The 17,117-nt window shown below is 38.1% G+C and overlaps 1 protein-coding gene across 2 annotated transcripts in view; it reads left to right on the forward strand.

The window, feature by feature from the left end:
• Positions 1 to 17,117, forward strand: part of Prex2 (phosphatidylinositol-3,4,5-trisphosphate-dependent Rac exchange factor 2) — a 310,411-nt gene that overhangs the window by 102,926 nt on the left and 190,368 nt on the right. For both annotated transcript variants that reach the window (XM_006495441.4, NM_029525.1), the window contains exons 7-11: positions 2,265 to 2,398; positions 4,866 to 4,969; positions 11,405 to 11,554; positions 14,084 to 14,228; positions 16,545 to 16,645. In XM_006495441.4, the coding sequence (XP_006495504.1) occupies positions 2,265 to 2,398; positions 4,866 to 4,969; positions 11,405 to 11,554; positions 14,084 to 14,228; positions 16,545 to 16,645 (634 nt within the window). The remainder of the gene's footprint in view (positions 1 to 2,264; positions 2,399 to 4,865; positions 4,970 to 11,404; positions 11,555 to 14,083; positions 14,229 to 16,544; positions 16,646 to 17,117) is intronic.

Below are 17,117 nucleotides of genomic sequence, written 5' to 3' on the forward strand. Positions count from 1 at the left end.
CCAACAAAGAATCTACTTTGCCAAGAAAACTACCAGATATTTAATTAGAGCTGTTGACTTACTTCATAGTACTGGGCCACACTCAATTTCACCTCACTTTGGGTGGATCAATTATGTGGTTTTAGCTGTAGGTTCTGGATTCACAGTGAGGTATTTTGATGAATGAATATCATTAACATGACACTGTTTAGTAATTAAGCTTAAAGTCCTTGAGTCTTGGTAAGTATGCTTTCTTTAAAATGCTATTTTAACTGTGGTTATCCCCAAAATAAGGAATTATATACTCACAAGGAAGTAATAAGCAATCATGCTACTGTATTGAGACCTAGGTTCATGTTCATGGTAATTTGGGGCTCAGTGAGCACAGGAGTGTTGATCAAACTGTGTAAAGATTTACAACATCTCCATTTGATTCTGTTCTGTCAGGATAAAAAGAAATTTTAAGAAGAGGTTTCCTAAAACAAAATATGTTTGGAATATAGATAAGCAAGTGAATATAATAACACCTCTTTATTAATTTCTACTTTAGAATTTTAAAATAGATTTGAGTTTTTGTTTAACTCTATTTGTAGTAGACTATAAGACCAATACTAGTAGTTGTTTGGACAAAGGACTTTGGACAAAGGACTGAGGTATGTATTTTACATATCAAAGCAGAACTGGCCTTCAGGTTCTCCCAGCATTCCCCAATCCTTACCTGACATACCTTGCCCCCAATCCTAAACTCCCAGCCCAGGAGCTGGGCTGCCATTCCCTCAGAGGCTTTTCCTATATAACCCAGACATTTTTGTCTTTCTTGCTCTCTTCTTCTTCTCTTTTCTCTGTACTCATGCTCTTTCTCTCTTTCTCTCCTCCCACTTCCCCTTGGAGATTCCCCTGGCCTCAATCCTAATTCCTAACTAACCTGCCTTTAATCTAATCTAATCTATTTTGAAATGGATCTTTTCATTGACATTGGAGATATAACCTATCAGTAATTATTATGGAAATATGAGGCTATGCTTAATGTTTTGAATATTAAGTATCAAAACCAAAAGATAGAAACTTTGATTTAAATAAAACCCAGCAATTTACCTATGGGTTAAAAGAAAGCAGGCACATTTAAAGCTGAAATATTCTAGCTGTAGAGACCAGCTGAAAGTTTGAATTCTTTTATTTGTCTCTCTTAAATCTGACTCAGCCTGTGCAGTATATGGATGGCTAGGTGGCAGCAAACAGCTTACAAGTGCTAGCAGGAAGTGAGCCAGACACTGTAGGAGCCCAGTGGAGGTGTTGAGAGCGGTGTGTTCAGCTCTCTGCTGAGCTAAATTATGTTGATGCCTGGGAGTGGCTGCTTCTCTCTGGCCTCTATTCTCCTCTCAGGTCTGTGTTAAGAATCAGCTAGAGGCATCAGATCCCTGGTGGGTTGGAGTTCAAGGGCTTGTGAGCCACCTGGCCTGGGTGATGGGAACCAAGCCTCTCATCCTCTAAGTCTCCCTCCAGTCCATTTTTCTTTTTCTATTGTCTCCTCCTTTCTATAATTAGATGATATCTTTAAATTGATACCCGCTAATAACAGGCTTCTTCTTCTTTTTTTTTTTAATTCTTGAGATTATAATGAAATTATATCATTCCTCCCTTCCCTTGCCTGGCCCCAAACTCTGTCTGTCATATACCCACTTCCTTGTCTTCTTTGAAATTCGTGACCTCCCTTCCTCTTTCTTGTTATTGTTGTTACAAGTATATATGTGCAAGTGTGTGAATATGTGTGTGCATGTATGCCTGTGGGGGTGTGTGGGGGTGTATGTACACATGCACACGCACGTGCACATGTGTGTATGTGATTGTGTCTTTTCCTTCCCTGTTATACTTGAGTTGCTAGGCTGACCATTTGATATTGGATGATCAGTTGGTGTGCTCTTAACTAGGGAAGATTTTCCACCCTTACCTCTGTAGTTGTCTATGGGCCTGTTTTAGCATGGCTGCTGTTGGAGCTTCAGTTGTCTCTGGGTAAACGTAGATTCTCTATGCAGACTGGGACGGAGACAGCATTCAGTGTAACCACCTTGACTGTGTACATGATAGTTGTTAATGAAAAAAAAAAAACAAAACAAGTGAAAAGTTAAAGAGCATAATTGCATACAAAAAGTCAGGCAGGACTTGCAGATAAGGTACAGTGGCATTGTACTTGTCTTACTTGTAAGACACCCTTCATTTGATCCCAGCACTATAAAGATAATAATGTTAGGCAATCAGACAAATCATCATTTCTTTTCCTGCCTCAGGGGTCCAACATTACTGACACCTGTACTGAGATGCTGATGTGTGGAGTCCTAATGAAAATTTCTTCCGGAAATATTCAAGAACGAGTGTTTTTTCTTTTTGATAATCTTTTAGTATACTGCAAAAGAAAACACAGGTAAGCTTATAAAAATTCACATTTTGGAATTATTATTTTGATCTTACAGGATCCCCACAGGAATCCTAGAACTCATCTCACTAATAACCCATTTCAGCCCAGCCTGCTTGCTTGCTTTCTTTACCTGCTGGGTAATCATGGCCAATGACTCAGTATCTCTTGTGACTTTCCCCCAACAGCTCTTTCAAGGGGAGGCATAACCTATCAGAGATGTTGGTGTGTTCCCCCTTTCTTAGTTAGCTTCTGAGCCATTTCTTCCTGTATCTGTAGGAGAGTTGGCAATGTGAGATTCTGTTCATATGTTTTCCCAATTGATCACTCACAGAACATAGTGTCTCTGCTTTGATCTCTGATCAATTTCCAGTCTGCTTCTGTCATCATCCAGGCTATTTTCAAAATTCCTGTACGTGACACATTGAGAACCTTGGGCCCCCATTCCCTTCCCTGTTAACACCTCTGCCACCAGTCCTATGCTGGTACCTGAAGCTTGTTAGCACTAGCAGTTATGAATTTGAACCTCCACTTTAATCATCCCATCCTGAAAGCTAGTGTGTCTATCATCAAATCCAGAACTTTTGCAAAATTATTATCAGTATACTGGTGTAATGTGATCTTATCGTCACCCAGAAAATTACTGAAAGGTTATATTGAAGTAAAATCTTATTATGTCTATAGTAGATATCCTTATTCACAATGCAGACTGCACAGTGGCTAGAAATGGGAATAACTTGATCAGTAATTCTCAACCTGTGGGCTGTGACCCCTTATATATCCTGCATATCAGATATCCTGCATGTCAGCTATTTAAATTATGATTTATAACAGTAGGAAAAGTACAGTTATAAGTAACAATGAAATAATCTTATGGTTGGGAGTCATGACAACATGAGGTACTGCACTAAACAGTCACAGTGTTAGGAACACTGGGAACCACTGAACTAGATTGAGGTGTCCTTTCTTCCAACATAGAGAAGCCTGTGAATAATTCCTTCAACCAGAAACAACCCAGATCGTTCACAGGCTTCATCAAGCCTTTGGAGGCCTAGAACTACTTTGAGAGCAGAGTAAACTGAATTCTCCTTCAACATCCCATAATATTGCAATCACAAGAACCAAGGACAATGCATTCATCTTCATGCCCTAGGACTTATTTTTGCATCTGAGTATTGCTCTACATATGAGCTTCTAGCAGGTCAGTTTCTCTGAAGATGAATCAGAAGAACTAATTGACTTTGCTTGGCAGGTCTTGTAAAAGCAAAGCAAAACAAAACAAAACTAAAACAAACTAGAAATTCTCAGCTCCTGAAAAGTGAGAATCAGAGGTGTGAGATCTCCAATGTAGCATTTAAACCACCAGCTTCAGCATCTGTCGTGTAGGCTTGACCGTGTGAAGTCTGACACTGAGGAAATGTACACGACCACCACTGCTATAAAGTCTTTACTTTCATGCTTTATTTTAACTTAGTGTTGTTTTAATTCATATATAAAGGGCTTGTGATGTAACTCTCTTGGTAGAGTACTTTTATAGCAATCAAGAAACCTGAGTTAGATACCCAGCATCAAATAAACTGGGTACTGTAGCTGGTCTTAGCAAGTTTGTCAGTTCTTCTTTTTCTCATCCTTTATCCCCTCTCCATTTTCACCTCCTATCACTGGATAGAAGAGAAAGAAGGATAGAGGGGGGGGGGGGAGAGAGAGAGAAAGAGAGAGAGAGAGAGAGATATCTGAATCTAATTTTCTTCTTTCTTCTTTGCTTGTAGTTGGTCTTTAGAGCTTTGTGGGTCTCCTTTGTCCCCGTCCTTTATCTCCCTGATTTCACTGCCTTTCTCTAGATAGGAGAGAACAAAAGAATAGATGGGAGAGAGAGAGAGAGAGAGAGAGAGAGAGAGAGAGAGAGAGAGAGAGAGAGAGAGTGAGCCTCTCTGAATCTAATTTCTTTCTTCTTTTGTTTCTTCTTTGTACTAGCAAACCACAACCAACCCCCTTGAATGACCAGCAATCCCTCAACAGTCTAGCGTTTACATATCCTCTGAAAAGGTTTCAGAATTCCAAACCTCACACAACCACAGAAAATGTCTGCAGCTGGCAAAACTCTGCTCCAGTACAAGGCAAATCCTAGTCAGCTACTATGGACAGTCTGAAGCTGTTCCATATCCCACACCTGGGACTAAATGAAAACATAGTCTTACAATATTTCTCTGTGTGTGAGTGTGTGTGTGTAGGATCAGAAGGTCAAGGTCATCCCCTGCTCTGTAGCATATCTTAGGTCTGTCTTGGATGCAGGAGATCTTGCTTCCCCTCCTTCCAGCCTGTGCCACAACCCACCAGCACCATCTTGAGGGAGAAGACTTGAGTAAACTGCCCCAAACTTTTTATGATACTAAGCAGTTTGAGAGATTTTTCCCAATGAACATTAAAACTCATATTAAGTTTACTAACAAAGGCTTTGTGGGTTTTTTTTTTTAAGACGGCTGAAGAATAGTAAGGCATCCACAGATGGGTATCGGTATGTCTTTCGAGGGCGGATCAATACTGAGGTGATGGAAGTGGAAAATGTGGATGACGGCACAGGTGAGTGAGCTTCTGATGGAATAATTTGTCTTCAATGTATCAGACCTTAGCGGTGGCTTGCTAGGTATAACAGGGGTGTGGGAAGTGCTAAGAGGTGAGATGCAGACCTGCAGGACCCTTGTTTAACTTGTAAGTGGTGTTGGCTAGAAGATACCATTTTAAAAGAAATTGACTCTGTTGTCATCTGTCTGAGTATGCCTATTTTGCTTTAATACCATAGGGCACTAGCAACTTTATATTTGGGAGTATAAAATACATGTGCAGAAAATGTCTAATGAGTGAGTTGATTCTCTTTAAGTTATATTTTATCAGGATGGTAATTTTTTTCTGTAACATTTTTACCTTAGGATATAAATGATAGTAGATGTACTTTAGTCCTGTAAAGTTACATGTGGCTTGACTTGCAGAGGGAAACTGTGGAGATGATCTTTGTGCTTCCAAGTGCTGGATTGCTCCTTATTACCAAAGGGATTTTTTTTTGAGAATTTGATCTTTACAAACACGCTTATGAAAATATGATTAGTGACAACCTAAAGTAAAACAGTTAAAATACATTTTATGTTTATCATTTTAAAAAAAGGCTGTGTATTTAAAATGAAGGGTTTGTAAATTGAATCACATTTTTTCCAATAATTTCCATTATAATTTCAATGTTGCATTAGGAAAGATGATAAGAGTATATAAAATAGATTAATAGATGCTAAATTTACCCCCAGGTAGTGTCAAGCCTCTTAGTATTCAGCACAGCAGTGGGTCTGAGGATTTCTTGTCATTCTAAATTACAAGAATCCCTTATCAGTAGCTAGATAATACTATACTATGTCTATACAATATATGTGCTTTGTCTCTTCATCTACAGTGGACTATATAGTGTCTTCATTAGCTTCTCTGTTGCTGTGCCAACCCCTATTCCCACCCCACCCCCATCTCCCCGAAAAGTAACAGCCTAGAGAAGAAACCATTGAAGAGAAAATTAAGATAAGGATGCTGTGGTATAGCTTTCCACAATCGATGACTTCTGGCAGGGGAATAAGGGGAGAAGGACTCTGTTGTCTTTAAGGGGCTGGCCACTGGGAGTATGAAAACACAAATTGAACTTTCTTTTCTACTTGTTTTGTGTATGAGGAGGTCACAAGTATGTGTGTGTGTGTTTGTGTGTGTGTGTGTGTGTGTGTGTGTGTGTGACTTGAGAATGACAGTGATTGGGTGCATGATGTGAAATTCCTAAATAATAAAAATACTACATTAAAAAAGAAAAGATTTGCCTTTGAAATTTGTTTACAAAGAGACAAAGCTGATCTTATTGTTTTAATGATAGTAAAAAAAATAAAAGAAAGAAAAAAAGTACTTCAAGCTACAAATGGATGCCTTTCACTTCCTATAAGGAAGTGCATGGGAAGCCGTGGAGGTCCCTACCCTCTCCTCTTGCTTAGGAACTCAAATGTAGAGTTTTTAAGGATGAACAAGATCTTGAAGACAAGCAATAAATTCCATCAATATTTCAGAAGATAAGACACAAGCCCAGATCCCAGAACAAAGTCATTGTGGAGCATTCTGTTGTTTGGTATAGAGCAGGGGCCAATCCTCAGTTAGGAGGCTCTGGTGTCCATGCCTGGGAAGCTGACATGGCTCGAAACATCAGTGTGCAGGGACTGAACTGGGCTGCTGCCTGTTCAACAAGCTGTTTGGGTGGTTCATCAGCTTTTTCCCTTTCTTACTTCCCTGGTCATTCCCATCATGGAACCTTCATTACTTCTCAATGAGCTCAGATTTTTAAATGAAAACCTAGGATTCTGGAAGATCTGGGCCTGACTGACTATGTCCACTGCCTAGTACTCTCTCTGTCAGGATGCTGGTAAGATAAGGAATGGAACATATCTGTTTATCTTATCTGCTTATCTGGATATCCAACTTATTTTCGATTATCCAAACCAACTCAGCAGCTATGCTTTATCTTGATCAAAATTGAATGAGTTGAGGATATCTAGAATTTATGATGGAAAGCTAGATGGGAAATTTTTATTCTACTTGAATTACAGAAATATTTAGTATTGTTATATACTGTAGGTGTAGAAAAAATGCTTCCTGGAAAAAGCAGAAACTCCATTAGACACTTGATTGCAGTATTTTGTTCAAAACTAGCAGGAGAAATATTTTATTCTGGTGGAAAGTTACTTAGCCTTCAGCTGACACATAAAATATAACTCAATTATTCTCACAAGCCCAGGTCTTCCACTTGTTAGGGAAAAGCTCTACAACTGAACTCTAGCCCCCCAGTAAATAATTATGATAATTTCTGTTTAGAATTCTTAACATGTATTCTATCATAGTTACATATGTCTTTCCAATGTGAAAAAGTTGGGCCAATTGTCCTCCACATTATTTGCCCTGTTAAATGAGGATGTTAGTAATTTAATGTGTAGCCAGATTGCCATTCACTCATTATCTGGATTACAGCATTACTTTCAGTAACTAATTTAGTTTCTCTTCAGTGGTTATTGCTGCAGATAGTTCATGATGTAATAAAATACTCAATCAAAAGCAATAGGGAAAACATTACTGAAATTCCACTGATTAACTTTCATAAGAAGTTTGAAATTTCTTTGAAGAACTAGTTTATTTGTGTGGTTTTGCAGAAAGAATGGATGAAGGCAGCTGACCTTTTAAAAGTGTGATTGGGCAAATCACAAGTTTGAATACAGTGGTTACATTTGAATGCGGTACTACTGAAAAATTTTATTTTAGGATAGTTTTCCCATTTGTTGCTGTTTGTTTTTTCCACTTTGTTTTGTGGTGGGTGTCAAATTTAGTTTCCCACATAGGTTGGGTAAGCTTTGCATTACTGCTTTGTTTTGTCTCGGGTATATTTTAAAATAGAAAAATTTGCAACCATTGTTTCAGTATAAATATTTAGAACCATCTTAAGGTATTGAACATATTACTGAATATTAAACATTGCATTTTCAATGAGATTCTAAAATAAACTCTTTCATGTAATTTTTAAATGTTGAAAAATACAAACTCTTACAACTGAGTTTATTTCCACTTCAATAGAAGTATTAACGTTATTCATCATTTTCCCATTTTTGTCACCAAATGCACATAGTGTTCAGTAGTTTTATAGGAGGTAATTGAATAGATGATAATAGATACTTGATCAAAAGTAATTTTGTACATGTTGGGTAGAATATATTCTATGGCATTATTATTATTACCACCATCACTACTACTACTATTATTATACTTGTATGATATGCCTGTGAGTTAGGGCATATGTGTTAAGTTCAAAGAACTCCAGAATACACAGAAGTCAGCTCTTTCCTTCTATGGGTTGTGAGAACCCAACTCACAAACTCAGGCTTGGGTAGCGAACCTTTTCACCTGCTGAGCCTTCCCATTTAACTAAAACTTCATAATTTTAGTATGTTACCTAGGGTACAAAAAGCATAATTTCTTCTAATACATTTTTATATATTTTAAAACAATTTTTTATGTTATATAAAGAAATTTGAGTGTCAAAAAAAACGTAAGAGCTCATCAGCGCTTTAGAGTTTTAACCCCTCCCCTCATTTTCTGTTCTAAGTCCTGTCCTGTGTTGTGTTGGATGCTAGGATTCTTTCTTGCATTATTTGATAAAATCAAAGATTTATTTCAAAACTAATTTTCTTCACATGAATATTCATATGAATGAGTTGTGATTTTAAGTTTTCTTTTAGAACTGATATATTCACTGTTGATCATCAGAACAAGGGCTGAATGCACTATGGGGATATCATTAATATTTGATGTTTTGAACAGTTATTTTGGTGGTTTCTTCTTTTGTAGCATGAGTGTATAAGGCTTGAATATTGTCTATCTTACTAAAATACAATATGGTGTAAATGGCTACCAGTGTCTCCACTGAGGTTTACATGGGTCAGCTTAGGAAGAACTCCACTCCTGTCAGTGGAAGAATGCTGAATCAATGTAAGGAATTCTCAGATCACATGGCTTCAAAGTCATTCATGACTTGTGTGGGTTTGACCTTCAGATATTTCTGATTTTAAAAGATATCAGATATGGTGGATTTTTGAACTTGAACATTCCACCTTTAATGAGTGGGAGTTAAGTTCCACTCTCCTTTGCACATCTATAAAATTCATCTTTTAGGCCCATTGAAGCATACAAAATTCTGTGTTAATCACATAATTGTTATTTCATTCAAAGATATTTTTTAGTTCTTAAAGAGGACAAAGAAGTTCAGAGTATATCTCAGTAATAGGATAACTGCTGAGCTCTGGAGAGGCGCTGGGTTGGATCCTAGCAACAGAACAAATCAAAGCCAAACAAAACCCATGGAGGAGAAAGCACTATCGACCTTTTCCTTGGTCTTAATGAGAATGGTCTTTATGAATAAGTTTTCTAATGGGATTATTTTGAACAATGTGCTGTCGTTATATGTCTTCTTACAGAGTGTTGCATTATAAAGTAAATCAGGAGCAACTGTTTATTTTGTGTAATATGTGTTAATTATATTATAATATATATACTCATTTTCAAGGCTCCATATGTATCCATATATGAAAGAACTACATATATAAGTTTAAAATTAAAATAATAGTTTAAAAACATAGTAGAAAACAATTCTCTTCTGAACTTTTAATGAATTACCATTATTCTTTCATTTGAAATCATATGTCACAGGGCTGGAGAAATGGCTTAGCAGTTAAGATCACTTGCTGATCTTCAGGAAAACTCAAATTGGGTTGCCAACACCCATGTTGTAATTGTTTTTCCATCTGTATGTGTGCTAAGACCAGCTTCAGGGGATCTATCCAGCCTCTTTTGCTGGTCTGTGCAGGTGTCATACATCCATGATCCATGTGTGTACACACCTACACACTAATTTATTTCAATTCCTATGATACAATCTATTTTTCCCAAATGATATATGTGTAGCCCTTGGTGTGTTATTTGAGAAGATTGATTCTTTCAGTCTTCAGAAATGAATATCATTAGTTGATTTTACTATTAGCTGTGGGAAGAGTATGCTATGCTCATTTTAAAGTAGGCCCAGTGTTTCTCATGTAGGTTGAATATAGCTATTGTAGATGTCTTTCTCTGGTAGGAGATAAAGCAGGTATGAATGTGGGATCTTTTAAACAAAGGAGCAAGGTTCACATCTAAGGATCTTATCAGGTGACAGATGTGGAGGAGGAGTTGAAATATTTTTAATAGAAAAATGTGTTTTGGTTTTATTCTCACTCATTCATTAAAATTGCTCAGTAAAAGGGTAGAGTAATTATGAAGTCACTTTGATATTCCCCTTGAAACTCATTAACCTATAATCTTATAATCCATAATTGTGAGTTATTTTTAATTGGCTATGAACATGAATTAAATAAAAATAGCGAGTCCCCTAAGCTCCTTTTATAAGTTTGAGGTTCTGTTTGACCAAAAGTTGCTGTTTCTGGTCTCACTGTATATATCTAAAACACAGTCCAGAATCTGGGATAATGTGACTGGTGCAGAAAGGACTGGGATGGTTTACAGAACACATAGGCATGCAGTGACTCTGAGAATACATTCTGGGGATCAGCCAATTAACAGAAGATACCATGTTGTTTTGGCATTAATGAACAAGAAATGGGCACCAAGAACACCTGTACCCCCAAACCTTAGTGAAATGTGACTTGGCAGAAGAGATGCCAATCCAGGAGGAGTGGCACCTGGGTGTTTTCTTGCTCATCCACATTGCTCTGTACTGGCTACGGCTGCCTAATGCCTTGAGGGACGCAAACGGCATCCCTTTGGTTGGTGTTGATGCTGATTCAGGCTGCCCTTCATTTCCCCATCTTGGAACCTTTGCTTGCTGAGCATGACTGAGTAGTAGAGACAGATTCTGTTATTGTTGTCTCCCTGATTTGACTCTGTGGAAAGTGTGGGTTCAAACATTGCATTCCATTCTGGTGTAGGGATAAAAATTTGTTTTGTTTTACTTTTGCACACCTTTCTTTTCTGCTGACTTTATCTCCCTGCAACATTCATTAAGTAATGTAAATTTATCTGTTCAGTAAGATTGTCTTTTTTCTGAAATCTAGAGTATATTTTCAGGAAATATTAGAAAGCTAAGATGAACTTAATATCTTAAATGCTTGGTTATTGAAAAATGCCTAAAAGTTGCTTGTTTTATTATTTTTAAAAATTAAAAATATCTTTGAACGTAGTTTGCATGATATTAATATATAATATTTATTTACATGTAGTATATCAACACTGTGACTTACACATGTTCCATTAATAAGCACAGAGTATATCTACCATGTAAATATTTCCTTAATTTTCATGTGTATTGTATATGAGTTATCGTGAGTGCATCATGAATTGGATGTTTATGTTCAATTGATGTAATACGTATTGCTCTGCAGTTATTGGTCTTCACTTGTTACTTTTCAGCTGATTTTCACAGCAGTGGGCATATTGTTGTGAATGGGTGGAAGATACACAACACAGCAAAAAATAAATGGTTTGTATGCATGGCTAAAAGCCCTGAAGAAAAGCATGAGTGGTTTGAAGCTATTTTGAAAGAAAGAGAACGTCGGAAAGGTGGGTGCATAAAGTAGGAGCTGTTGTGCTTTGTGAACATTCTTGCTTGGTATGAGTGCAGAGAATGGGAAAAATTTATGAGAACGTGTTGAGGCATGATGTTCACCTTGATTTACAAAGTGATATTGCGTGTAGTTTTATAAAATATGCTTCCACCTTTACAGGCTCTCTTCCTTCCCTAGTGGCTAGGCTCAGAGATCAGCCACCGCAGGTCTCACTCAACTCCGCCAAAGACCGGTTGGCCATTTTCCTGGGGATCTGCTATGGCTCCCCGATCCCTTCACAACTAGCTTCACCAAGCCACCAAACCTCCCCAGCTGCCCTATTTCTCCTCTTGCCCACCTTAGCCTCAAGGATGGAAAACACTAGATAGTTTTATTATTTTAAAACTAGACAGATAACTCAATGTCTGGGTGAAGAATTTCCTGCCCTAATTTTATCAACTAGCTCCCTCCACCCTCCGTGGTCCCCACTCACCAGAGGCTACAAACTCTAATGGCCCCAAGACCTATATGTCCGCAACTTCGCCTTGCTCCAAAGAGAGGTTCCAATCCTCTTTCTTTGCATCCTTCCTCTTCTTCCTGGGACTCGGAAGTCCCACGTCTATTGACACACTCAAGAACCAATTAGGGAATCAGTAGTTCTCCCTGTGCTTTGTAATTGGCACATTACAATGAAAATAAAACCTTGTATGTACTTGGGAATATTAAAATAGTACATAGGTCATATTTTTGTTGCTTTTTCAGTTGGTTCAGATTTGAAAGCTGCTTTTACATCTTTGAATGTTACTTTTCCACCTCTGAAACACAGTCATAGTCTTTTAGAGACAGATATAGTCATCCGGTGCATTGCAATATCACGGGACCTCCAAGGAATGCTCTCTATGTTTTTATAGCACATTGAAAATTCCTAGACCAATAGGTAAGCTTTATAATTCAGATTAAAGCACTTTGCATATACACATATTACCTTTAATATTGTCTGAACGTCATTGAATACAATGTAATGTCACCAATAAGTAGCTTGTCTCTATGAGATATCCTGTTTAAAACATGCTCCATGGTTTCACAAAAATTTTCAAGTGTATTTGACCTGGCAGTAGTAAATTGTGTATGGTTTATCCATCTGAAACCTAGAATATATTCTCAGGAAGCATTAGAAAGAAAAGATGAACTTAGTATCTTGAAAGTTTGATTATTGAAAAATATATAAACTATTCTTATTTTATTATAATGTATTTGAATGAGCATTCATTTGTAGTGTTTAGTTAGGTGTGCTATGTCAATACTGTGAGGTACTTGGAATCCTAGGAAGCATGAGACTATTGATTGTTCTCCCAGAGATTTCAAAATAAAACACCTCACTGTCAGTGGAATTTTAGAATTACCCACTGGCTCCTTTCTTCCAAACGTTGCCTCTTCTGTAACATTGCCCCCTTGTCCCATCCACTGATTGTGAGTGGTCTCAGGATTTCATCTTTGAATCTGGCTCCTGCTCCCTATGTTCTTTGATTGGCTTATCTGTTCTCATTAGAGTGACTTCTGTTCTGACACTTGTGAACTTCTTTGTGGCCAGCCTCTCTTCTTTCTTGGGCTTTGTACTAATGTTCTATGCTGACCTCTGGATCACTTGACATTGTCAGGACTTCTTTCTCCTCCACAGTTTGCCTGGAAAGCAACTCCACTTCCCCTTTTCTCTTGCAACCTGGAAGGTACCCCGATTTCCCTGCCCCTTCATAGCTGTACTTAGCCATTGCTGTGTTCCCACTATATCACCTCCTGCTTATTTCTCAGCATCTTCCTCATTTTGTAATTCATCTTGTTTACAAAGGCTTTGGCTTGCTTGAATTTTCTCAGCTTTCCTCCAAATGGTTTCCTCTTTTAAAACTCTCCTTCTTTAATTTACTCCATACCTGGTCCTCTAAGCTACATATAAAGTGATAGAACCTTCTTTCCCATCATACTCAACTTTTTCACCAGCACATTAAAATATGTTGCTATTTTCCCAGTACCCAAGGAATGAAGTGATTTACCTCTACAAGGACACTGCCATACCCACTAGAGCACCTGGATACTTATGTAAACTCCAGGACTCTGTGCTTTGCATTGCTCAGCTTTAGTAAACAATTCTTTCTTAGAAACAATGTTTAATAGTTTGGTCTTCTTGTGAACACTCTCATGTATTTCCCACACAGAGGTAAGATGTTGACTGAGCCTTTCCAGTAATATGGTTTCCCCTCCAGTGGAGACCTCAATCCTATTATGCTAATTTCATTTAATCCTCTTCCTCTTGCAAAGTCATGTGCCCTTGAGGCACAGCTGTACAAAGTTACCTTGTACACTGGGGCTATGGCCTTCCCAGTCTCACTAGGATGCTGTAAATTTCCTAAAAACTGGCTTCAGTTATACAGAGCTCAAACCCACAGCCTTCTGGTTGATGGTGGCTTCAGCAATGAGAGCTTGCTAAATGAAAGTGTCAATGAATAAATGAAGGAATTTAACATGATGCCTGTTATTTCATTTTTGATAGGGTTAAAACTAGGAATGGAACAAGACACCTGGGTAATGATCTCTGAGCAGGGTGAGAAATTGTATAAAATGATGTGCAAACAGGGAAATCTGATCAAAGACAGAAAAAGAAAACTGACCACATTTCCTAAGTGCTTCCTGGGAAGGTAAGCTTGGTCTCTTGGGTGTATCATCTATCTTATATGGTTTGTGTTTAAAAGGTATTATCCTAAGCATTTTTGAACCCTGTCTCTTAATACATGTTTTCTGGGTGGTAGGGATATGAGGTAATGGATAAAGATGCAGTCATGGCCAGCCTCTTGAGCCATTGAGGCATCACCTTGGTCTCCATAATTGCTGGCATGCCTGTTGTCATGGTGAATCAGAGCTTGTGGTCAGGCAAGGAGTGTCAGGCAGGTTGTGTGTCTGTTGGGGATAGGATGATAGGTGTGATATGGACATGTTCTGGATCTGAGACCCAGAGTTGGGCATGAGTCTACAGAGTGAAGGGATATTAGAGCTGAGAGAAAACAATTTAAATAAAGGAGTGTATGTAGATTAAGAGTCCAGTAGATTATCTTCCAAGGGGCCTAGAACCAGAGGCTGTATGTCATCTGGGTGCATGAGATTCCCTGGAAGAGAAGCAGAGCTACTTCAGCTGGGTCTTCATAGGCCAGGCTCTGATGTCTTTCTGTATGTAATTTTGAATTCAGCAATTAATCCTCATGAGTTTATTGTGTCTGTAGTTACTTAAAGAATTGGGAACTATGGACCAGGGAGTTTGACACACTCATATAGTTAGTGGATGCTGAAGTCCGTCTACAAAAGTTACCTAGAGTCATGTCAAAGATCAGTCTGTAATCATCCATCTTTGTTCAACTCCTGATGCTACCATTGGTTAGTATAACGGTTTGGGCAAGTTAACTCTATTTCTCTTTGATCCATGAAGTTGATGGATGTGTGCCCACCAGGATATCCTTTAACTAGCTACCAGAAAATAGCACATGGCCACCTCTGAACTGTAGGCCAGGGAACCTCAGACTGAAGGCCAGTCTGAGGGAGTGGTACTCATAGTGGGGTCATCCAGTTGCCTAAAGACATTAATAAAGCCCTGTATCTGTGATCTGTCAACACCCCTTAGGTGGGAGCTAGTACAAAGGAAAACAGATCTAGTTCCACCTTGACATATAAGACCCAGCTTGCACCATATAAGGATGGCATATCTTATGATAATTTCATGGGTATAACTTTAGCATCTCCATGGAGATAAGTCTACTTGCTGGTAAGTCACTGAAAGTTATGGCTCCTCAGGAGCTTTTATCAGCATACTACATAGCCATAGAAGATCTTTTCTTTATTCATAAAGCCACTTGAAAACTTACTCTGGCCTCTCTCCCACATTAAAACAAATTTTACATCATTGTGTAAATCAGCTCTTTTTCTCATCTTCATTTTGCATTTAGTGAAGTAAGTGAACTCTGAATGAATAATTATGCTTTAGCTTCATATGAATCAGTTCAACCCACTGGCCTTTGTTAGAGGCCACTATGTGCCAGGCTCTGTGCTGTTATACTTCATCCCAAGAAATCCTGTAGCAGCACTAGGCCATTGATACTCCCAATGTCGTCCCTGTGTTATCAATAAAGGCATCCAGGCTGAGAGAGAGGTCACATAGCTAGTGGAGAAAGAAAGAGGGCTTGATTCTAGAGTATTATATTGCAGAGCCCACAACTGTAATCATTACAAGGTATTTTACACTCTTAACCCTTTTCTCTTTTATTTTAAGTTATTTTGCTTCTTTTATCTAATTATTTCTCTTATGCCTTTTCACTCTTTTATATGATTATTTAATAAAAGTAGAAAGGCCTTTGTCCACTTTCCTATCTTAACAAATATTTCTTTAACTAACCAACATACTTGTAGAGTTCTGTGTTCTTATTTGATAGAAAGTATTTGTTACCTGTGGGATCAATGGAAAAGAATGGTTTGGTATCGGCCATAGCTTCAATACTCTGGGCTGTGTGCAAGTAACGAAAACGATTCTGAATCACATTCATCAGTTTGTGTAAATATTCAAGTGTTAGATCTTTGTAAGCATAGACATAAGAACATTTTATTTGGAAATATTTGTATTTATTGAATATTTATCTCAGTGATCACCATGATGATTGGCATTTTGTGGGAGAGTGTCATCTTTTAACTAAATCTTCTTTCAAATGCTCTGTGGGGAAGAGGGCCTCCCCAAGTGCAGTTATTTAGTGGGTACAGCATCAGAGAGCTCAGTACATAGGGATTCTGGAATAGATTATGACTTCTCTGGTTATGAGCTCTACGCATGTGAAAAAAATATCTTCTGGGCAATATCTTGAAAATGATGCTTTGTATATTTAAGATTCCTTTCGTAGCTTTTTTATGATGTGTGGACCAGACACAATTCTCAAAAAGACACAGACCTTATGATTTCCATTGTCATTCTCTTGCAGTGAATTTGTCTCATGGCTATTGGAAATTGGAGAGATTCACAGGCCCGAAGAAGGTGTTCACTTAGGACAAGCGCTGTTAGAGAATGGGATCATCCACCATGGTGATTATTTCATTAATTTACTTTCTCCATGTGTTCACAAATGGCCCATGTTTGAGTCCCATATTTGTTTTATGTATAATTTTCCAAATCATGGCACGGTTAATTTTTCAATGCTTTTAATACCTAATGTGCCAAGAATAGTGTATCATGAATTTCAGAGTTGCCATTCTATAAAATGTTTAGCATCTGCACAGGCAAAAGCCAGAATACTAATAAGTACCAGATTGTGAAAGGAGAGATGGCTGGAGTATGTGAGATTGCTTCAAGGGGGCAGTGGCGTTGGAGATGGACATCGCAGGGTGAATAGAATGTAAAACAACAGATGTGGTGGAAATACCATTTCTGATGAACTGAGAGAACTCAGCTATAGTAGTAAGAATTTCATGGTAGCCACTTGAGGAACTGCAATAGATTCTCATGTGGCTCTTCTATACTATGAGCTCATGAGGCAGTGTCCTGAGATGGGCTTGTG

The sequence above is a fragment of the Mus musculus genome, chromosome 1 (genome assembly GCF_000001635.26).
Source record: "Mus musculus strain C57BL/6J chromosome 1, GRCm38.p6 C57BL/6J".
In the NCBI taxonomy this organism is placed as follows: domain Eukaryota; kingdom Metazoa; phylum Chordata; class Mammalia; order Rodentia; family Muridae; genus Mus; species Mus musculus.